At 44.8% G+C, this 24525-nt stretch overlaps 1 protein-coding gene across 1 annotated transcript in view; it reads left to right on the top strand.

The window, feature by feature from the left end:
• The window catches only part of LOC115079628 (dedicator of cytokinesis protein 2-like), a 991955-nt gene that overhangs the window by 618826 nt on the left and 348604 nt on the right, over positions 1-24525 (top strand). The window contains 1 exon segment of the mRNA XM_029583335.1: positions 23480-23578. Coding sequence (XP_029439195.1) covers positions 23480-23578 — 99 coding nt within the window.

The following is a 24525-nucleotide window of genomic DNA, read 5'->3' as shown; positions in this document are numbered from 1 at the left end:
GACCCCCTTGATAACCTCTTCCATCTCGGCAGACTCCCTCCCTGAACAAATCACCAAGATGACACTCCCCATATGCTTAAAAACTGTGCTCCTACACCAGGAGGACATCACCTTCTATGTAATGGGGAAGGCCATACATCCCATTGTACTTGGACTTCCATGGTTACAACAGCACTCCCCAGTCATCGACTGGCGAACCCTCCAGCTGGCCAGGTATGGATCCCACTATCCCCCAAATCGTCTATCCTCCATCCGACATCCTTCTGTACTACTCCTGGTTACCACCATTCCTGGGCTGCCACCACAATACGCTGAGTTTGCGGACGTGTTTTCTAGGGAAATGGCAGAGGTACTGCCCCAACACCGCTCTTACGACTGTGCCATTAACCTCCTTCCCAGAACCACCCCTCCATGGGGAAGGGTATATCCACTATCCCTCCCAGAGATGGAGGCCATGACCCTGTACATTTGTGAGAATCTGGACAGAGGTGCAGGGTTCTTTTTTGTCATGAAAAAGGATGGCTCACTTCGGCCCTGCATTGACTACCGTGGCCTCAATGCCATTGCTAAGAAGGACCAGTACCCGCTTCCCCTTATTACTGAGCTCTTGGATCACCTACAGGGAGCAAGGACCTTTTCTAAGCTCGACCTCTGAGGAGCCTACAACCAGGTGTGCATTAAGCAGGGAGATGAGTGTAAGACTGCGTTTAATACGCGCAATGGCCACTACGAGTACCTGGACATGCCCTTTGGATTATGAATACATCTGCTGTTTTTCAACATTTAATGAACGATATCTTTCGGGACCTCCTTTATCACACTGTGATGGTGTATCTGGATGATGTCCTGATCTTCTCTAAGAATCTCCAATCCCACCGACAGGTTCTTCAACGGCTATGCACCAATAAGCTCTTCCTAAAACTTGAGAAGTGTGTCTTCGAAAAGGAATCTCTCCCCTTCCTCGGGTACATCATCTCCAGTTCCGGCTTTCTCATGGATCCTGAGAAGGTAGCTTGTATCCAAGACTGGCCTCAGCCCTCCAGGCTTCAAGCAAATTTTACAGGCATTTTCTTCCTAACTTCTCCCAGTTGGTCGCACCCCTGATGGCCCTGATCGGTCCCCCGATGCAGTCACCACGTTCCTCCAACTGATGCAAGCTTTAATGCAGAAGCCATGTCTGCACCAACTGGATCCAACTCGCTCATTTATCCTGGAGGTTGATGCTTCTGCCATCGCAGCCGGGGCTGTCCTATGCAAGCTCTCCCCGAAAGGAACTTTCTTTCCCTGTTCATACTTCTACTGGAAGTTTTTCCCCACAGAGAGGAACCACAGTATCAGGGACAAGAAGCTCCTTGCCATAAAACTGGCCTTTGAACAATGGCACCAGTGGTTTGAGGGAGCCCAGCACAACATCACGGTCTGTATGGACCACAAGAACTTAAAGCACCTTTGACAAGCCCAGTGACTGAACTCCTGCCAGGCACGTTGGTCCCTGTTTTTCAGTCGGTTCAATTTTGTGGGTGAAATATCAACCAGCAGCAAAGAATCTCAGAGCCAACACCCTCTCAAGAGCCTACAAGGAAGATGGGGAACCAGATTCTCCTGGGTACGTGATCGACCCCGCTCAAATCCTGCTGGCTACCTCACACCCTGTCCTGGCAGGCAAAACGGTGGTACCCACTCGACTTTGCCAGCGAGTGCTAGAATGGTCCCACAATTCTCGGGTAGCAGGCGGTCTGGGCCGGACCCGCACACTCTCCCTACTAGAACAATACTACTGGTGGCCCCAGATGGATTAAGGTGTAAAGGCCTATGTGGACTCTTGGTCCATGTGTGCATGTCAAAAGCCCATGGTGGGGCGACCTTGGGGGCTTTTACATCTACTGCCAGCCCCAAGGAACCCTGGACCCACTTAGCTACGGATTTCATCATAGATCTCCCACTTTCTAGTGGCAATTGGATTATTTGGGTCGTCAAAAACCGCTTCTCCAAGATGGTCCATTTTGTTGTACTACCCAGTCTTCCATCTGCTCCCGAGAGGGCCAAACTGTTTACCGTCCACATCTTTTGCCTCCATGAACTACCTCATCACATTACTTCGGACTGTGGGGTACGATTTACCTCCAAATACTGGCACAGCCTCTGTCACAAATTCAAAATCAAGTTAGACCACTTCGGCCTACCATCTTCAGGCTAACGGGCAAGTGGAATGGACAAATAGGACACTTAAAACTTTCCTTCGAGCCTTCCTGAACAAGCGGCAGGACAATTGGGCTGCTCTTTTGCCATGGGCGGAATTCTCACACAATTCCCACGTAAGTGCGGCAACTGGATCCTCCGCCTTTCAAGAGGTATATGGAAGACAACAGCTGCTACCACTGCTGCTACCCCTAACCTTTCACTCACCAGTGGCCCAGTTAACTGCTCAAGAACTCCGGGACCTGTGAGTAAGAACTGAGGAAATGATCCAAACAGCCGCCCAGAGTGCTAAGGACAGTACGGACAAGCATCAGCCTTCGGCCCCCTCAATTCCATACATCTCAGGGTACTGTCCATGCAGTTGGCTACATCGGCCCATCAGCCCATTTCCGGTTGTGCGTCAAGTTGGCCCAGTCTCGTACCAGCTTCGACTTCCCCCAACTCTCAGGATCCATAGCATGTTCCATGTGTCACTCTCAAACCACTGGTTCTCTCTTGGCCCGCCCAAAGATCTTCCACTCCTCAAAAGGTCTCCTCTGCTGAGGACCATCTCTACCATGTGAAAGAAGTGTTGAATGTCCGCCATCGGAACAGGAGGTGGGAGTATCCACTTTCTTGGGAAGTTTATGGCCCAGAAGAAAACTCCTAGGAGCTCACAGTCAACATTCTAGATAAAAAGCTTCTTCAGAGGTTACATACCCGGTATCCAAAGAAATCCAGGCCTCTGTGAGGGGGGGCTTAAAGGAGGGATACTGTTGCAATGGCTGGCTGCCATGCTCCGTGGCCAGCCCTACTCACCCCCCGCCAAAGCCATGTACCTCATCCCACGGATGCGGCCCGTGGAAGCCGCAGCCCTCCTCCGCAGCAACCTGATGCCGGCGTGCCTTCCCCCATAGGATCTGTTAGGCACGCGCATGCAGCTTGCCCCAACATTTAAAGGGGTCACGGCAGGAAACTCACCCACAGCCCCATCTGATGACATCAGATGGGGCTGTGGGTGAGTCTCGCCCCTTCGTCTCAGCCCCGAGAGAGCGTTTAATTAATCCCCTCGATCTTCAGTTCCGGTTCCTACAACGCTATGCCTCTTCAACAGCCTTCCTGGTCAGCTCCTTCTTCATAACAGCCTCACCAACTATTGCTTGAGCACAAACTTCTGAAGTCAGCGGCATTAACCTACCTACCCGCAAAGAACTCACCTAGCCATCCCCCAGACAGCTGCGCCCAAGATTCCAACTCCAGACCTCCAGCGCAAAATCACTCCAGATTCACACTGAGAGCCAGAGTTGCCAGCAGATGCTACAAATGAACTCCTATATCTTATAAAAGGGGACACTCTTCGGAATACAACTGCCCAGCATTCACCTAACTTTCGCCTGACTGCATTCGCCCAGCATCCATCTGACTGCATTCACCCAGCATTCGTCTGACTGCATTCGCCCAGCATTCGTCTGACTGCATTCGCCCAGCATTCGTCTGACTGCATTCGCCCAGCATTCGTCTGACTGCTTCGTGCATCCCCGAAGGAAGCCCCAGATCAGAGCCCTTCAAACCTCCAGTCCTTACCCTCTTTTTCATCTTTAATCAAAAATGAGACTCAACACAATCCCAATTATATATAAAAGCAGGAGATTCTCACCAAATATACAAGCCGTCCCTTATGAGCCACAAACTCGACAAAAAAGACTCTTACCAATCATGATTTCCCCGCTAAACCAACTCCTAGGCCTCACGCTTTTCTCTGTCACCCTTTTGAATGCTCAATCTCTCTCAAAAAAAACTCATCTACTAAGTGACTATCTGGAGGAGGAAAAACCATCACTGAATCATGGCTAAAACTAGAGGATGCAACCCTGATCAATCAACTTCCTCTCCAAACATACGACATCTTTCCATCCCTAGACCTAAGAAAAGAGGAGATGGTTTGTTGTTAGCATCTAAAAAATTTATAGGATTATCTCTTCTCACGTCTATTGCCACTTCTAATCTTGAATTCGCCGTCTTCAAATCACCTCACTTACAACTAGGCCTCATCTACTCTCCTCCAGGCCGTCTTGACTCTGACCCTTCCCCTTTAATAGAATTTATAGCTCGTCACATCAACACTGACTCTCCAGCCATACTGCTTGGAGATTTCAACCTTCACGTAGATGCTAACCCTCGTTCCTCCAATTGTGAAACTTTCATCAATACTCTCAACTCCATGGGATTTCATCAACTAATAAATGAATCAACTCATAAAGCTGGCCATACCCTTGACCTTATCTTTATAAATAAAGGTCTCTCCCTATCGGCTCCAGTACTTTGCTTGCCAATCCCATGGTCTGATCACAAGCTAATCCGCTCATCCTTAGCAACCCACCTCCCAAGCACTACTACCTCATTAAAAACCTCGATTCAATTCAGAAAACTATGCAATCAGGAAACCCTTATCACACATCTATTGGAAGAACTAAAACACATAAACATTTCGGACGCTGATTCAGCCCTTTCATCCTGGTCCTCTATAACCAAAAAAGTTGCTGATCAGACATGCCCTCTTATCTCCAAAACCATCAACTCTAACAAAGAAAAGAAAAAGCCATGGTATACCCCTGAACTTATACATTTAAAGCGGGAACTTAGAAACAAAGAACTCATCTGGAGAAAAAACCCGACTTTAGAAAACAACTCAGCCTTCAAAACCATCATGCACCAATACAGGATCTCTATCCTACAGAAAAAAAAAGATTTCCACTCTAGAAAAATCCACCACTTCATCTATGATCCAAAAGCTCTTTTCTCCCTGGTCTCATCCCTCATTAAACCACCCACATTCATCATCCCAGATGAAAAATCTGCAAGCAAAGCCGAAGAACTTGCTATCTTCTTCAAGGAGAAAATATCCAACCTACTTAAACCTCTCCTGGATCTGAAAAAAACTTCCCCCCAACCTCCTCTCTCAACTTCCAATCCTCTTCAGACTTCAAGCCTCGAAGCCTTCGAGCCAGCATCCACTATAGAGATTGAAAACATTCTAAAAAAAATTAAACCTGCATCCCACCCGCTTGACTCGATTCCTGCTAATATGCTCATTGCTGGTGCCAAAGCTATTGCGAAGCCCATTGCTCAAATCATCAATGCCTCCCTTACGCAGGGCTTAGTGCCAACCCCACTCAAACTCGCTATACTAAAACCCCTTCTAAAAAAGCCTAACCTCTCTCCGGAAATTCCAGCCAACTTTCGACCAATAGCCAATCTCCCATTTATAGCTAAAATCCTAGAAAGATTAGTCAACCATCAACTCTGCGAATTCCTGGACGATAACAACATTCTCGCCACAACTCAATTTGGATTCCGCAAATCCCGAAGCACTGAATCCCTTCTCATTTCTCTAACCGACAATATTCTATTAAACCTAGAGAAAAAACACCCTTGCTTATTGATCCTCCTTGATCCCTCAGCGGCTTTTGATACTGTAAACCACAAGATCCTCTTAGACAGACTAACAGAGATAGGTATCAAAAACACAGCACTCAACTGGTTTAAATCCTTCCTACAAGACAGGTTCTATAAAGTTAAGATAAACAACTATGTATCTCAACCGATCAGTTCTAACCTTGGCGTCCCTCAAGGATCCTCTTTATCCCCGACCTTATTCAACATTTACCTGCTCCCACTCTATAACCTACTTTCTAAGCTAAATCTAACCCACTACCTTTATGCGGACGATGTCCAAATACTTATTCCTATCACCAAATCCTTGCAAGAAACTTCACTTTTGGAATTCATGCTTCCTCTCCATATCCAATCTCCTTGCTGATCTCTGTCTAGTTCTGAATACCAACAAAACAGAATACCTCCTAATCACGCAAGAAGGCAACTATCAACTCTCCAACACTTATCCTTCGGCACCACCTCCTCTATCTACCCAGGTCAGAAACCTAGGAGTCACTATGGATAACCTACTGAATTACAAAAGTTTTATCAGTAACACAGTGAAAGAATGCTTCTTCAAACTCCAGGTTCTAAAAAGACTCAGACCTTTATTGTACCCCCAGGATTTCAGATCAGTTCTGCAAGCAATCATATTTTCTAAAATTGATTACTGCAACTCCCTTTTACTTGGTCTCCCAGATATCTCGCTAAAACCGCTACAAATGCTCCAAAATGCCACTGCCAGGATCTTAACTAAAGCAAAAAAAAGGGACCACATAACACCAATATTAAAAAATCTACATTGGCTCCCTATAAAATACAGAATCACCTACAAAACCCTTTCATCCATCCATAAATCCATTTACAAAGCCTCATACCTAGACCTCAGGATCCCATTCCAGTTACATACTTCCTCCCGTCCACTGAGAACTGCGCAAAAAGGTTCTCTGAAAACCCCTCCACTCAAAATTTCGTCAAACAAAAGAGCCTTCTCCACTGCAGGTCCGATCCACTGGAACTCTCTACCATCGGATCTCAGGCTTGAACAATGCCCCCTCACTTTTAAAAAAAGACTTAAAACTTGGCTGTTCTCTCAAGCCTACGATTGAGTTCTATTCCCAAATCGCTCCTCCAGGTCTATGCCGTATAATACCTCTTGCTCGACATCTAAACAATTAATTTTCCAATCCCTCCTATCTATTTTGCAGATACATTATTCATAATTGATTTTAATCGCCTGTATATAACATTTCTATTACTACTGTTGTTTTTAATGTTATTTGTTATTAGTATTTATTCAATTTTCTCCAAGTTCATGTTCCTGTTCCATGTAAGACACACATGTTAAGTCACCCCAATGTTATATGTAAACCGAAATGATTAGCAACATTGTTGCTAGAACTTCGGTATATAAAAAATGTTAAATAAATAAAAATAAATAAAATCAGCAGGAGGCTTTACATAAGAGCAGCTCAGCCCTCCCAGAATCGCCTCAACAACTGCTCAACTCCGTGTGGGTAGTGTGTTACTCCTGCTTCAGTTCCTGATATGCTTCAGTTCCCCTTCTGCTCCTTGGCCTGCTCTTCTGGTTTGACCTCGGCTTGTCTCCTGGATTCCTCTGCATGCAACCTGACCTGACCTCGGCTTGTCTCCTGGATTCCTCTGCTTGCTACCTGACCTGACCTTGGCTTGTCTCCTGGATTCCTCTGCTTGTTACCTGACCTGGGCTTGTTTCCTGGATTCCTCTGCTTGCTACCTGACCTGACCTCAGCTTGTCTCTTGGATTTCCCTGCTTGCTACCTGACCCAACCTCGGCTTGTCTCCTGGACTCCTCTACTCGCTGCCTGTCCTGACTCTGGCCTGTCTGACTCTGCTTCTGTCCAACATCCCAAAAAAATAAGAAACTGTAACCTTCTCTATAAACTTGTAACCAGGGGTATAATGCTTCTATTCAAACAACTTTTTATAAACCAAACAAAATTTGTGAAGTGGAAAAGTGGTAGTTTCATATTTTTAACCATTTTAAAGAACCGCCATCCCAGCGGCTTATATGGTCTTGCTTTATCATGTAATCATCAACTTACCACCTTACACCTTGTAAGTGAACAAATTAAATACTTTTTTCATTTTATGTGATTATTCTTCTTTGTAAACATTCCTAAAAAATGCTTGTGAAAGTCCAACCCCGTTCCAACAATTTATAAACCCACACGTCCCATGCACTTGTATCACCAAACCAATCCAAAAAAAAAGTCCCTATTTGGATTAAACCATAATATCACTCTTCTTATATTGGGCTTGAAATTATTAGAGTTAAAACAACTCCAGATGTTTAATGCGAGTTGAAGCACCTCCCAACACAGCCGTGTTTTGAAAAATTAAATTTCTTCGTCAGGGGAACTGATGGTAAACGTCTCTCAAAGATTCAGCCGACAAACCGACTTGTTTAGTGTGGGCGGAGAGCAACGATCTATACCAACAGTATACTTCACGTCATAATTTAAAATAAACCAATAGGATGGAAGCACTACTCCTTCATTAAAGAGGACCAATCCAATTCTTCATTGAGACCTTGAGGCATCACCGTGTTAAGTTGGTAAATCCAAAATTGCTCCCAGTAGTTTAAACGTGCTACATGATCACCTCCTCTAATCGTCCATTGTACTTAATCAATTACGGTCCACCATAATACATCAAAAGCATGCCCCTTCCCAATGCAATGCTGACCAATAGGAGCTGACATATTCTGAGCCTGTAGACAGGATCTATGTTCTAATAAATGAACTCTAATAGCGTGACTTGTGTGTCCCACATAGAGTTTTGGACAAGGGCATACCAATACATATACCACATTTTTTGATGTACAATCTGTTTGAAATCTGCATTACACTTTGTAGCCTGTTACTGGCTCAATCCAATCAGCCCCTTCTATAGTCTGATGGGGCAAATCACATTGATGACATCGGCGATGCAGACCCTTAACTGTTCTCTCCTGACTGTGCGAATCCAAATGAGTATGTACAATATGATCACGGATATTGGGTCCTCTAGAAGTAGCTATTAAAGGAGGCTCCTTGAAAATAATATGTAAAGCCAAAACATGCCAATGTTTTCCTATTGATGATGCTATCATCGCTGTCGCTGTACTATGCTGTAGTACACATACTAGTCTTCCTTGATCTTTCTTATCTTGATAATTATACCCCTGATTACAAGTTCATAGAGGGGGTTACAGTTTTTTATTTTTTGTGATATTAGTGTTAACCCCTAAAGTGGAAATTTATAGTGTCCATCCAGCATCCGCCTGGAACCTTCACACAGAGACCCGCTCCTAAGTCCAGCTGACCCAGCCACCCAAGGGCTTAACCTGCGGAGAACGAGGGCTGGTAGTGGTGATGGTCTGGTAGGGCCTCCGCATCACCCTGGGCCGCCGCCTGCCAACGGTGGGGACCTACAGTGGGGTTCTCTTCCTGTAGGTAGCGTCAACCCCTCCTTGGCCCAAGGGTCCACATCTCAACAGTGACAAAGAAATGTCCAAAATATTAACAAATACTTCATTTCAGTTTTCACTCAAGAAGACCCTGGAGAAGGGCCATTGCTGGTTAATAAGATTATAGAGGGGCATGGAGTAGATGAAACTCCATTTACAGAAGAGAATGTATGGGAGGAGCTAGGCAAACTGAAAGTGGACAAGGCCATGGGGCCGGATGAGATACATCTCAGGGAACTGAGAGAGCTCAGAGATGTGCTGGCAGGCCCGCTGAAGGACCTATTCAATAGATCCCTGGAAACAGGTGTGGTACAATGAGATTGAAGAAGAGCGGTGGTGGTCCTGCTTCACAAGAGTGGTAGCAGAGAGAGACTGGAAACTACAGACTGGTTTGCCTCACCTCTGTGGTGGGAAAATTAATGGAGATTCTGCTGAAGGAAAGGATAGTTAACTATCTATAATGTGGTGGGTTGCTGGACCTGAGGAAGCATGGATTCACTAGGGGAAGGTCCTGGTAGACACATCTGATTTTTTTGATTGGGTGACTAGAGAATTGGATCAAGGAAGAGCACTTGAGCTTGGATTTCAGCAAAGCTTTTGACAGAGTCCCACACAGGTAGCTTGTGAATAAAATGAGAAGCTTGGGAATGAGTGCCAAGGTGGTGCTGTGGATTACAAACTGGTTGAATGATAGGAGACTGTTATAATTAGAGAGGTTTGGGTGGACCCTTGGACACTGTGGCAGCTGACCACGCCCACGGGGGAAGTCCCGTGAGAGGCCACAAGTCAGGCTCAGCTCTGGACACACAAACACAGATATTTCTTTATTTAGACAGTTTGAGAAGCCACCAGAGGTGGCAGTAGTGAGTAGAAGATGTAGCCCGGTTGGACTAGTATTCCCCAGGGTGCTGGAACAGCGGTTCTTCCGGTAGCAGTGCTGTAATGGAGAGAACTGAGAAAATGAGTACAACAGAACATTCACAGAGTCCCAAGTATGGAGATGCCCTGAGATAGGGAGAGCTGGCCCTTGAGGAGCGAGTACCATATCCCTGGGAGAAGAGAGCCTCGTTGGCAAAGTACTCACACAGCGGTTCCACGGAGGAGATGGCACTGGTGCTGGAATGGAGGCAGGCCCTCGCGGAGCGAGTACCTGGTTCCAGGGAGACAGCTCTGAGAAGTGGATGACAGTAGTACTCACTGATGGTGTCTGTAGCAAATTCTTCCAAGTAGAAGAGGAGATGGATGCAGGCAGCAGGTCAGGGAACATGGGCCCTCGAGGAGCAAGTACCGGTTACCTGATAGTGACCTGAAAGAAGCAAAAGAGGCCCCCGAGGAGTGGGTACCCAGTTAGCAGAAAGAGTCCAATGGAAGTTGGAAAGGCAGAGTAGCTGGGTACAGAGAGCGAATCCCATCTGTAAGAATTCCCCTTGCTAACTCAACAGCTAGCAATAAACTATAGGCTTAAATATCTGGGCAGCGTGACGTCATCACAGGGGGACACCCCTGAGGAATGCACCAATGAGGAAATAAGAATGAGGGCCGCGTGGTGCATGCGCCCTAAGGTACCTGTAGAACATGGCGGGAGGCAGCGCCCAAGCCGGTCCGGGGACACCGAAGAGGACGGCAGGCAGACGCAGCGACAGCCAGGCATCCGTGAAGAGCAGGAGGAGCCACAAAAAAGGAAAGGTAGGCGGAGTGAAGCTGTCGGGAAGTGATGGTCACAACAGTACCCCCCTTCAAAGGGCGGTCTCCTCTGTGGGTACCAGGTCTTGGTTTCCAAGGATATGAGAGATGAAACTGATGGAGCATCTCTTTGTCAAGGATATTAGCCAGAGGCTCCGAAGAATTTTCTTCGGGGCCAAAACTTTCCCTTGAAAGAAGGTATTCCCAAGTCTTGCCTTGTCTTCAGACATCAAGGACGGCTTCAACCTTGTATTCTAGGTCATCTTCTGCATTGATGGGAGATAGTTCCTGAGACTTGGAAGAGAACTCACTGAGAATGAGAGGTTTCAAAAGTGAAACATGGAAAGCGTGGATGTTTAATCCAGGTGGTAGCTTCAGACTGTAAGTGATGTTGCCAAGACGTTGGAGGATTGGAAATGGTCCAACATAGCGAGGAGCAAATCGAGTGGAGGGTAACTTCAGTCTAAGGTGCTTAGTGGATAGCCAGATTTTGTCACCAGGTTGAAAGACAGGCATTTTGGAATGGTGAGCGTCATAAAACCTTTTGGCTCGATCACTCACTTTGAGTAGCATTTCTTTCGTCTGAGTCCATAATTTATAGATATCATCAGCAGTGGATTGAGCTGCTGGGGACGTCACTGAGAGCTTCAGTGGAAGTGGCAGTGATGGTGAACGTCCATATACCACTTCAAATGGTGTTGATCCAGTGGATGATGCTGAATGAGAATTAATGGCGAATTCAGCCCATGGTAACAGTTCGGCCCAGTTATTCTGACAGCAACTCACATAGGCCCGAATGAACTGTTTCAGGGTCCTATTCATCCGTTCTGTTTATCCATTTGATTGAGGATGGTAGGCTGATGTATAATCTAGAGAGATGTCGAAAAGCTTGCACAAAGCCTTCCAGAATCTTGCCGTGAACTGTGATCCTCGATCCGAGACTATGTGCTTCAGTAGGCCGTGAAGGCGAAAGATGTGGGTTATGAAGAGCTTCACAAGCTCCAAGGCTGAAGGTAAGCCAGGCAGCGCCATGAAATGGGCCATCTTGCTGAAACGGTCGACCTTGACCCAAATGGTATTCATATCTCCAGAGAGGGGTAGATCGACTACAAAGTCAGACGTGATATATGTCCAGGGCTGTTCCGGAGCTGGAAGTGGATGCAGCAATCCCCACGGTTGGCCAGAAGTAGGTTTGTGCTTGGCACAGTTGGCACAAGATGCTACATAGGAGAGTGTATCTTCCTTGATAGTTGGCCACCAATAATACTTCTGTAGCTTCAGCAGGGTATGGCGTTGACCAGGATGGCCAGCCAGCTTGGAATCGTACGCCCAATAGAGCACTTTCTTCCTGAGGTGTTTAGGCACGATGGTCTTACCAGCGGGCACAGTATGAGTAGCCGCCAAGATGACTTTCTTTGGCTCAATAATATGCTGAGGTTCTTCTGGAACATCCTCCAAGAAAAAGGAGCGTGACAGGGCATCAGCTCTGGTATTCTTGTCTCCGGGGCGATATTTGAGCACGAAGACAAAACGGTTAAAAAATAAGGACCATCTGGCTTGTCTATGGTTAAGACTTTGTGCATAGCGGAGATACTCTAATACGGTAATTTGATGTTTTGTGCCTTCGAGCCAAGGCTGCCATTCCTCGAATGCCAACTTAATAGCCAGGAGCTCTTTATCTCCGATCCCATAGTTCTTTTCTGCCGGAGAGAAACGTTGCGAGAAGAAGGAGCAGGGATGTAAGGATTTGGAGTCTCCGGTTTGGCTCAATACAGCCCCCACACCGACATCAGAAGCATCAACCTCCACGATGAATAGCTTGTCGGGGTCTGGATGACGCAGGCAGTGCGCGGGCCCAAAGGTACCTGTAGAACATGGTGGGATGCAGCACCCAAGCCAGTCTGGGGATGCCGGAGAGGATGGCAAGTGGACGCTGTGGAAGCCAGGCATCCGTGAAGAGCAGGAGAAGCCGCAAAAAAGGAAAGGTAGGTGGAGTGAAGCCGTCGGGAAGTGACGATCGCAACAGAGACAGAATATAATGGTAAATGGAATTACTCTGAAGAGAAAACCATGTTAAGCGGAGTGCCACAGGGTTTGGTTTTGGGACCTGTTCTGTTCAATACCTTTGTGAGCAACATTGCGGAAGGGATAGAAGGTAAAGTATATCTATTTGAGGATGATACTAAGATCTGCAATAGAGTGGCCATGCCTGAAGGAGTAGAAAGAATGAGAAGTGATTTAAGAAAACTGGAAGAGTGGTCAAAGATTTGGCAGCTGGGATTCAGTGCCTAGAACTGCAGAGTCATGCATCTAGGGTAAGGTATTCTAAAAGAGCTGTATGTGATTGCGGGGGGTGTGTGAAAAACTGATGTGCATGGACCAAGAGAGGGATCTTGGCATAATAGTATCTGGTGATCTGAAGATGGCAAAGCGGTATGACAAGGTGATAGCTAAAGCCAGAAGAATGCTGGGCTGCATAGAAAGGAATAACCAGTAAGAAAAAGGAGGTGATAATGTCCTTGGTGAGGCCTCACTGGGAGTACTGTGTTCAGTTCTGGAGTCCATATCTCAAGAGGGACAAAGAAAGGATGGAGGCAGTCCAGAGAAGAGTGACCAAAATGATGTGGGGTCTGCATAAGAAGACCCATGAAGAGAGGCTGAAGGATCTGAATATGTGTACCCTGGAAGAGAGGAGGTACAGGGGAGATATGATACAGACCTTCAGATACCTGAAAGGTTTTAGTGATGCACATTCGACAAACCTTTTCCATTGGAAAGAAATCTTGAAATGAAACTCCAGGGAGAACGACTCAGAACTAACATCAGGAAATATTTCTTCACGGAGAGAGTGGTGGATTCCCTGAATGCCCTTCCAGAGGAGGTGGTGAAGATGAAAACTGTGAAAGAATTCAAAGGTGCATGGGATAAACACCTTGGATCCCTAAAGATTAGAAGATGGAAATGAAGAAAAAATGCATGGGGTAACTTGCTGGTGCAGTGGTTACAACCCTTATTCAGTAAGCCTTCATACTGTTGATGTAACTCCATCATGACTCTCTGCTTCAATGGCTGGGGGAAAAGGGGAATTGAATTCAAACAGCAACCAACAAAGGTCCTGAATTTTATGGTCTGGGAATCTGATTAGCAGGGGGTAACCAACACGGTGCAGCAGATACTACCATTAAGCTTGCAGAGCAGACTGGATGGAGCATTTGGTCCTTTTCTGCAGTCATATCTATGTAACTGTAGATTAAAACGTACTCTAAGTGCCTTGGGATCTATTTAAGCTGTCTTCCCTAGAATACTGATCTCACTGAAGTCACTGAGAAGTCAGTCTGATTTTGATCAATTGAGGGACCAGAAAGTGTCAGACCTTATCTCTTCAGAGACTCCTCGAAAGTGCCAGAAAACCACTAAAGTTGAGCACAGAGAAGACAGGCATACCATTCTGTAGAAAAGTTTGTGTAAATGTGAGTGTTTATCAAAAAGTGTGTCTGAAATTAGAATCAAAGGTAAGAAATAGGTTCAGGGAAGTCAGTTACTTGTTTAAAATTTTGGTTGGCATGCAGGATTGAAGTCAAACTTTGATAGAGATTGAGGAAGAGAGAGAGAGTTTGTTATGAGATGGATTTATTACTAAGTTCAAATTCTCAGTGAAGTAAAATCTGGAATAAATTCTTATAAATGACCTGGAAATGGGTACAAGTGAGGTAATCAAATTTGCCGACTACACAAAATTATTCAAAGTTGTTAATTCGCAAGAAGATTATGAGAAATTGCAAGAGGACATTGCAAAACTGGGAGGCTGGGCATGCAAATGGCAATGAAATTTAATGTGGACAAGGGCAAAGTGATGTATTTAGGGAAGAGTAACCCAAATTATAGTTATGCAATGCAAGGTTCCACTTAAGGAGTCACCACTGAGGAAAAGGATCTAGGTGCAATTGTTGAAAATATGTTGAAATCTTCCATTCAGTGTGCAGCAGCAGCCAAAAAAACAAATAGAATGCTAGGGATTATTAGGAAAGGAATGAAGAATAAAACAGAGAATATCATAACGCCTCTGTATTGCTCCATGGTGTGACCCCATCTTGAGTATTGTGTGTAGTTCTGGTCACCACATCTCAAAAAAGATATAGCAAAATAAGAAAAGGTATAGAGAAGAGCGACCAAAATGATAAAGGGGATGGAACAATTCCCCTATGAAGAAAGGCTAGAGGTTAGGATTCTTCAGCTTGGAGAAGAAACGACTGAGGGGAGATATGACAGAGGTCTATAAAATAATCAGTAGAATGAAACGAGTAATCACTAACCAGTTGTTTACTCTTTCGAAAAGTACAAAGACCAGAGGGCTGGCTCTGCGCCTTTTGGGTCCTACTCTGCATTGGCTCCAGCTACTCTGGTCTCCTTCGGAACACTGCGGCCACCTGTGAGTTTCCTCGTCTGGCCTTCCTCGTTCCTTGGGGTTGTGCCCATGTCCTTACCAAGACTGGCTGCGCCTGCCTGCTCCTCGGGCCGCACTTCTATTCAAGAAAACTACTTAGTCCTGCCCTGCTCCATGGGGCTGAACTCCAGCTTGTTCCTGACTGTCAGCTGTCCCGCTCCTTGGCTCAGTCCCTTGCTACACCGCTGGCAACACCTCCACTCTCTGGGCTTCTGCCTACGTCAGCAGCTGGGTTCGGGACCGGACTATCCTACCCCGTGGGAGGTCTACGTCTCTTACTACCCCTGCGCCTACCACTCCGTAATTCGCCTGGCGCCTCTCTCCAGGGACTCTCTCCGAGAATCACCTATAGCCTACCACCCTGCAGGGGTTAGCTCCTGGTCCCTGGGGCCTCTCCATCACTGTGTCCAGAGCTCCCCACTGTGCCGGTATCTCACCTCCTGATGGAGCGGACCTGTGGGGCTCCTCCCCACAGGCTGTAACAACTCACGCCTTGGGCCAAGGGTCCACATACCCACAAACCATAACACTGGGTTTTGCAGTATTTGGTTATCTTCGCAACCAGACACTGTTCAACTGGCTGTAAATCTGGATTGTCTGGCCCAAAACTGGGCAGTTGGCCACCCTAGCTTAACATTTCTGTGCATTCCATTTCCAGGGAGTTGGGAACTATTTAACCTCCCTCCCTAACCCCTGGAAAGTTGGAGCTGTACAGAGCTTCTGAGTAAATTTCCCAGCTCCAGGTCCTGTCAGAAGTGTAGACACATAGCTAGACAATTCACTTAAAAAACCTATAAGCCTAAAACACAAAAATAAACAAAACTATGGAGAAAATCAGTAGCTGGTACAGTTATTTTTTACACAAGGTAATTGTGAATCAGTTTGGAAATACTGGTGGTCCTAATGAGTTATATGGCTGTCAGGATCTGACCTGCTCAGTTTGGTGGGACATGGCAGCACATTTTTTTCATGTTTGTGGTGCAGGTATACCACTGTGCACTAATGACCCCACACCCCTGAATCATGAGGTACTTTGGACCCATCTTTTGAATCTGAAATCTACTTTCTCTGGACTAGGAATGACACGCAGTGACACAGATTCCTGATTTATCACTCATCTCTGCTGAACAAGAATGAGTCACAGGATAGAACTAGTCTCTCTATAATTTCTGTACTGTTCCTTCAACTTTCACTAAATATCAAACTCTCTATACATTCATGTGCAAAACTTAAAACTTGTTTTAAGAATGGGCGAGTGGCTAGAGAATGGCAAATCAAAACCCAAAGTGAACCTTCAGCAATGGCACATTTGGACCATGCACAGACACTACTTGCTACCCCTAGTAGTTCCAGATTTTTTATTATAGCAGACAGCTCCTGGCAATTTCATCTCCAGAAGTAAACTGCTAGAGCCCAGAAGTGTTTTCCTCTCACTCGCAAATTAGCAGACTGTACAGATCTTCAGGGTACAGATATTCTCCTGCTGTTGTTGCAAATAATATCCAGTGGCTGCAAGCTGCATGCATGAGAAGGGCTGCTACTTGCTTCTTTATAGGACAGGGCTGACAACATGGTCAGGTCTGACAAACTGCACAGGACACATAACAAAGCTTTACAATCTTGATGAAATTCTAAAGTAACATTAATAGACAGGGTGAGTCCTCTAATGAGGCAGGATGAAGCAGCCACCTCACATGGCATAATTTTGGAGCAGCAAAACGTGCCCTCCAAAATGCCTTGTGGCTGCCTTCCTCTGCTGCCTGAAACATATTTAACTAATCCCCCCCTGCCAGTAAATGAAAAGAGATCCCATGTGCCACCAGTGGAGCCAGCAGCAAGAGGAAGAGAAGAGGCTTTGTGGCTGCCGGTGGTAGGAGGAAGAAAACAGGTCTCTAGCGCTGTCAATGGACCCCATCCCACTGATGGGAGCTAGAGAGAGCCCATTTAGCTGCTGTTCTTCCTCCTGTACCAGCCCGACGGAATTCAAAATTCGTGGAGCTAGCACTTCCTTCATGCTGATCTTGAACATCGTGATAAATACAAGACCTCTCAAAAAAGCCATAAATCAACCCCCAACATAAAAACAGTATAACCAGGGAGATTCCAGCTGCCTGAGAGGTCCATGGCAGCCTGAGACCAGTGAGACAGCGTGCAGTGAGAGCGCCAACAGTATGGACTTCATCAAAGAGGTGCCGACTTCCCCCATAAGACCAGCTCGCTTGCGGCAGGCTGCCGCTGGTGTACCCAAAGCCGCATGCCCCTTCTCATCATTTTTCTCTGGAATGACATGGGCAGGAAAAGGAAGGAGAAGATTTGCTTTCATGAAATGACCTTGACTCTGGTGAGTGCTCTGATGGATTTCCACATGATTTATTCAAATCGTGATTTTAATGTTTCCAGGACTTCGTGGATGCTCTCTTGAGTCCTGGGGATCATTCACTATCTTCTATGCCTCTTTGTTCTCATTTAGAGCTGAGTGAGACTGATCTGCAGTTTCCAAGTCTGGTACTGGAGGCTACTTCAGTTGGACCACCAGTCATCTCTGTCCCTGATCGGGCCCCCTCCCAGTGTCCTTCTAGTGTGAACTTAGATGGCTCTCAATATCCTGCTCTTGTTCCTGATGGCATTTCTTGTGTTCCTAAAGGTATAATTCCTATACTGGTTATTGTGACCCAAGCTTCTTTTTTACTTACCCCCCTCTGATGATGTTTCGGAGTCTAAGGAAATCTCATTAAGAGATATTTGGAGACAGATGTCATGACTAGAACTTTCATTATCTTAACCTATATTACAGCTTTCAAATGTTTCAGTAGATATCTCCTCTAAAATGACTGAATTAGATTAACAGCTTGAAAATATCAAATCCACTATTATGTCACAAGTTTCTAATATTGTTGATTTACGAGTGCTTGAAATGGCTACATTAAAAGATAACCTAAACCTGCATTATAAAGTTGAGTTCATGGAAAATAAGACTAGGTTGAAGATTCTAAGAATTGTAAATTTTCCAAAATCTCTTTAGCTATCTGGTTTTGAGTTATTTAAGAAATATGCCATGGAAGTATTACAGTTTTCAACTGAGAAGGTTTTTCTGATTTCCAATTGTTATTAAATCCCTGATAAGAAAAAAGATAATCTAGTGAAAAACATAGAAGTTTCTCGTGTTGTAACTGTTGCGTGTCCCGGCCGCGCTGGTGCCGCAACCGGCCCTGCTCACCTCAGGTTTCCCTCCGCGGGCTCCGTTCCGTCCTCCTAGCCACAGCAGCCAGCTCTTGGCGTCCCCAGCTCTTGTCCTGAATGCCTTCGGCTTCACAGACCTCACAATGGAGCTCCCGCATGGGCTCCACGTCTTTGGCGCCCTCAGCCCTGCCCCTAGGTGCACGAGCGGCCGGCGCTCCTTCATTTAAAGGGCCCAAGGCGGGAGCCTCGGCCCAGACGCTTCTCGATGACATCACATAAGCACAGTATATAAGGCGAGGCCCTTCCCTCAGTTCCTCGCCTTGGCAAACGGGTCGTCACACTTGTGAAGCTAGTTGCCATCCTGTGTTCCTGCATTCCTTGTTCCTGTGCTTGTTCCAGTGTTCCTGCGTTCCTTGTTCCAGTGCTTGTTCCAGTGTTCCTGCGTTCCTTGTTCCAGTGCTTGTTCCAGTGTTCCTGCGTTCCTTCCTGTGTTCCAGCGTCTGTTCTTGATTCCTGTTCCACGTTCCGCTACCCAAGTTGTACCTTCTTGTACTGATACACGGTACTGACCTCTGCTTGCCTGACCACGTTTGGACCGCTGCCTGGACAGCTTGATACTGACCACACTTGGACTGATACCTGGAGCTGACCCCTGCTTTGGCTGACCACGTTTGGACTGCTGCCTGGATCTGACCTCAGCTTGATACTGACCATGCTCGTACTGATACCTGGAATTGACCCTTGCTTTGGCTGACCACTCTCAGATGGATACCTGGTTTTGACCCTTGTTTTCCACTTGGACACTCTCCTTGCTTCACCTGTTCTCAAGTTACTCATGGCCTTCTTCAAGCTAGACCACTAGGCGCTGCCTATCCTGACCGGAGTACCTTCAGTTCCTGTTCTGTTCCAGTGGTCTCCGGTACACTCGATTCCGGTCTATCTTATCTGTTCTCCACTAGCCATGCACCTTTGCTCTTGGTGGGCACACCTCTCCGCTACCTCTCTGGGAAATCCTCAGAGGCCCACCTAAGCCCAGGCGGTCTGGAAATCCAAGGGCTCAACCCACGGAGACCCGGACTGTTATTGGCAAAACTCCAGCTAGCCTTCATCTCCTCGTGTGCTCCGCCTCCTGGCGGCAGGCACCCTCTGGGAACCCTCAGAGAGCCGTACCAATCCTGCACCAGGCCAAGGGTCCACCTCAAGCGCAACAGCAACTCCTTCCTCAGATAGTTATGAGCTTACATAATTTCTTCTAGACTCTCAAGATTTAATCGAAATCAGAGGAACATTAATTAATTCCTTTGTGCTTGAGTCTGACAAAGAATCAGTGTTTCATCAGTATTTCAAATTTAAAAATATTTCCTTTTGTGGGCAGAAACTTCAGATGTATCCTGATATTTCTAGAGAAACCCAGGATAGAAGAAAGTACTTTCTTCATCTTAAGCCCTGTGTTCTTGGAATCAGGGTTACCTTCTTCCTGCGATTTCCCTGCAAGAGTGAAGTAGTCCACAATAAAAAGAAATTTATTTTTGTGGACACCTCATAAGAACATAACAAATGCCATACTGGATCAGACCAAGGGTCCATCAAGCCCAGTATCCTGTTTTCAACTATGGCCAATCCAAGTCACAAGTACCTGGCAAGTACCCAAACATTAGACAGATCACAAGCTACTATTTATTATTGATTACTGTAATAGCAGTTTATGGATTTATCCACGAGAAACTTATCCAAACCTTTTTTAAACCCAGTTACTCTAACTTCTCTAACCATATCCTCTGGCAATGAATTCCAGAGCTTAACTATGCGCTGTGAAAAAGAATTTTCTTCGATTTGTTTAAAATGAGCTACTTGCTAACTTCATGGTCCTTCTAAATTATCTGAGAAAGTAAATAACTGATTTACATTAACTTGTTCAAGTCCTTTCATGATTTTGTAGACTTCTATCATATCCTGCCTCAGTCGTCTCTTCTCCAAACTGAACAGCCCTAAATTCTTTAGCCTTTCCTCATAGGGCAGCCGTTCCATGCCCCTTATCATTTTGGTCACCCTTCTCTGCACTTTTTCCAGTGCAGAGAAAATAAAGAGCATTAGTTGAGGAATCATGATAGGTGGTACCACTAGGACCTTTATTGTACATCTTGTAATTCATTCCTTATTCTTTCAAGCTTTATTTTTGAATATTCCCCTTTTTTTCCTTTTATTAATGTGGACATATGATAATGATTTTGCTTCATATTTTACCTATATTGTGTTTTACTTTCATTTCCTGAATTATTTTGTTTCACTATATTGTGGCAAAAGATTATAAATAAAGAATTTTAAAAAAAGTATAACCAAATATTTATTTAACTATTTTTCCAAAATCTTCCTAATACCATTTATCACTTCACCTTCGATCTGTCCACAGCATCAGTTTATAGAAAGCCTTTCTCTCGTACATTTATATAGCATATGTTGTCATTCAAAACAACCAATCATATTAATGAGCACTGAATACAGAACTACCAGTCAGCATCTTCAGGAAATACCATATAGAACCAATAGTCCCCTAAGAACTGTTAATTTCAATGTAGAAAACACAATTATGTATACCCATCTTACAGAAAAACTCCCCATTCTATCTTTTGATTCAATCCATTTGGAAACACTGAATTCAAGCGGTGAATCCATCTTTGTTCAATCTTTATTAGATGTCAGATGGATCCGCAATTGTTATAAGGCAAAAAAATGTAAGTTTGAGCATTCATGTTCTGCCTCAACTCAATGTTGTACCAGAGGGGCCTCAACATGACCATTCCTTAAATTGCTACGGTGTTCAATAACTCGTGTTTTTAAACAGCGAATGACTTTCCCAACATAAATTAAACCACATAGGCATTGGATAACATAAATCACATTTCCAGATCAACATGGTGTAGTTAACCATAATTTAAACTTCTGTAGCATTTTTTGATGCTCAAACACCGATAAAGATAAAGAGAATGTGCAGACACTACAATCCCCACATAGTTGATGTCTACCGATTCCTTCATCACTCATATCATCAGAGTTAGGTAAAATGAAGGAGATTAAGCAAAGAGGGGAGGTTTTGCAAAAACGCCAAGCTTTCTCCATATTAAGATTTGATTATCCTAACCACATTATGTGTCATGGGAGCATGTGGAAACCCACAAACTACTCTGTCTGTGGAGATCCCAAGTTACTTTTTCAGTAACCAATCATGATCACAGAAACATGCTCTTTTATAAGCCCTTCTGATCATATTACATGGGTGTCCCCTTTCCAGAAAAGACATATGCATTGCTACCGCCTGTTCCTTAAACTCAAGTGACAAACACTAGCAATGCAGCCTAAAACATTGCTTAACCAGTATCCCCTCTTTCATACTATGAGGGTGGCAGCTGTCAATCCACAACAACAAGTTGCTTTTGGTCACCTTCCTATGTAAAGTGGTATCAAGTCCTGACTTGGAATGGGTTACCCACATATCCAAAAAAGCAACCCAGGAAACATCTGCTGTATATGAAAAATTTAAATTAGAGTCGCAAGAATTCAAATAATGAAAGGAATCTTGAAAAGAGCCCTCATTCCCTAGTCAAATCAAAAAGAAATCAATATCAACTTCACTCCAGTATACACTTTGATATAAGAATGACTCCTTGATGGCTGACATGTATAGACATGCTATGTTAGTGGCCATCATGGACAAAGCCAACACCCAACATGCATTACAATAGGCCTAATAACATATGCACTCCAAGTGTGTTTTTTTACTTTTTTGCAGGTTTTTCTGGTTGGCACCACAGCAGTACATGTTAAAATAATATAAATGTTGTGATATTTTTACCTCAGAAGATTGTGAATGTTCTTTTTCGTATAAAATTGGTTATTATAAATGCCAAATTTTTAATTGTGTGTGGTGAGGGCAGGGCACAAGGCTGTAAAGGGCCTAGTCTGATTTATGCCCTTGCATCGGCCTGGAGAGAGTGCACCACCACAGACAACCATCATTCACCCATCTCCCATTTCTACAGGAGAAAATGCTGGGGAAAGGTTGGAGGCAGGTCTTAGTGTTCCTAGAAGTGTGACAGGGTTGCCAACTTCCTAGAACCATTATCGCTGACATTCCACCACTCCTCAGGGAACTTTGACCCTGCTTTCCTCCTTCTGCAGCATTTCAAATCACTGAAAGGGCCAGACTACAAAGGCCTCCCCTCATGATGATTTGACCTGTGCTGTGCCTGGCAGGGTGGGGAGGGACGGGGCAGGGGGAGTGTCATCTCATCCTTCGCCTCAGGCATCAAATTCTCTTGAGCTGCCCCTGTATAGTGCTTCACTGCTTTCTCCTAGTTGATCAGAGCATTGTATAGAAGCCAAAACAGACTTTCTTGTAGGAAAGATCATGGTATCACTGATCAAATCAAGTGTTCTGAATAAATTTAGTTAAAGGTTATTTGTTTCTACATAAATATTGGATTGTTTCCACAGGAATAAAAGAGGCTGTAGAAAAATTAATAAATCTTGAGTTTGTCTGTGTTCTGTGACATTCTAGTGATGCCTGCTCGGTTCCTGATTGCAATCATTTTTTCAGATATGCGACTGCTGTGCAATGAAAATAGAATGGCAGGTTTCTTATTGAGTTAAAATCAGACAGTAGATACTGATAGTTAATGTCTGACCAGGTCAGCTCAGATTAAAGCATATCAGAGATATCTCTAGAGTCTGATTAACTATGTTTTTTCCAGTAGACACAAAATGTGAATAAATTGTTAGAAAATCAGGTCTTAACTTGGTGAGAACACCAATAAAATGGGGCAGGTATGAGCACGAAGTTACACAAGAATCCAGAAGAACTCATTGCTGCTATATCACCACAGTATCCATTTAATGAATGGCATACTAAATAGAAAGTGACTTTGCTAATATGAATTTGGTTAATAATATATGTCATTGCCTGATAAGCCAAGCAGCCAGATCTGTTGCAAAGGAATCTTCAGTTTACTTCATTGCTGCAGTTCGAATAAGTATTTGGTTGTTGATTTTTTATGTTACTTTTTCCATTGCAGAGTCATTTTGTGGCATGTATGACAGCTATTTTAAATCAGATGGACAACCAGCATTACTGTTTTTACATCGAAACATTTCAGTTGAGCTGTGATCTTGTGGTGAGTATGAGGGATCGTCAATGGGATTGACAAATTGAGTAACAATTGAGTAACAATTTGGACTGAGAGGAGAGGGTCACCTTGCGGGTGGCTAAAAGACTCAGTAAGTTTTGTTTGGGAGATTTTTTTAAAAGTACTGGGGAAAAGTAAACTATTAGGGTATATTATTTAGTGTGTTTGTGCTTTAAATAGTCAGTAAGGCAGCTAATAAACAGAAGTGTGTTTATTTTAAATAGTCAGTAAGGCAATTAATAAGCAGACGTTAGTGTGTTTGTATTTCCCAACCCTCCCACCCCTCTCCCATCCACCCCAGCACATCCTTTTATTTATAGGCTGATACCACTTTCACACTAAAAAAAAAAAAAGAAATCAGCCTTGTAACTTCACTTCACGAATTCCCCACACCTTATTGAGAGTTTGATCATTCCCCTGTAGGCCACTACCAGACATATAGTGAATACACAAATACACTTAAAGGATGGTAATTAGATACATTCCTACTTCACCAGCAACCTAAAACTTAACTAGGAACTGAACAAATTTGAGATGAAGAAAGCAGTCCAACAGCAAGGGGGGGGGGGGGTGGTGGGGGGAGGGTCTCCCTGTCTTTTGCATCGAGTGTCATATGTATGATTTTTTACTGTCTCTCAGAGAACGAGTCCGATCTTTGGAGGCTAGAGTGGCAGACCTGGAGGAGCTGAGGGAGACAGAGAGGTATATAGATGAGACCTTCAGGGACATAGTAGCCAAGTCCCAACTTCAGACTGGCAGCCCTGGTGCTGTCTTGGAGGAAGAAGGTCTCAAGATCAGAGAGCATCAACCTGGTGCAGCTGCAAAGGATCCTGTGGCAAGGACCTGCTCTCCAGGTGGTACATTGTCCTTTTGCACTGAGGATGTGTCTCCAACGGCTACTGCACAGGAAGATAGGGTTAGGTCAGCTGTCGTAA

The sequence above is a fragment of the Rhinatrema bivittatum genome, chromosome 18, assembly GCF_901001135.1.
Source record: "Rhinatrema bivittatum chromosome 18, aRhiBiv1.1, whole genome shotgun sequence".
NCBI classification, from domain to species: Eukaryota; Metazoa; Chordata; class Amphibia; order Gymnophiona; family Rhinatrematidae; genus Rhinatrema; species Rhinatrema bivittatum.
Note: the sequence above shows the minus strand (reverse complement) of the source record. Positions and strands in the feature narration are given on the sequence as shown.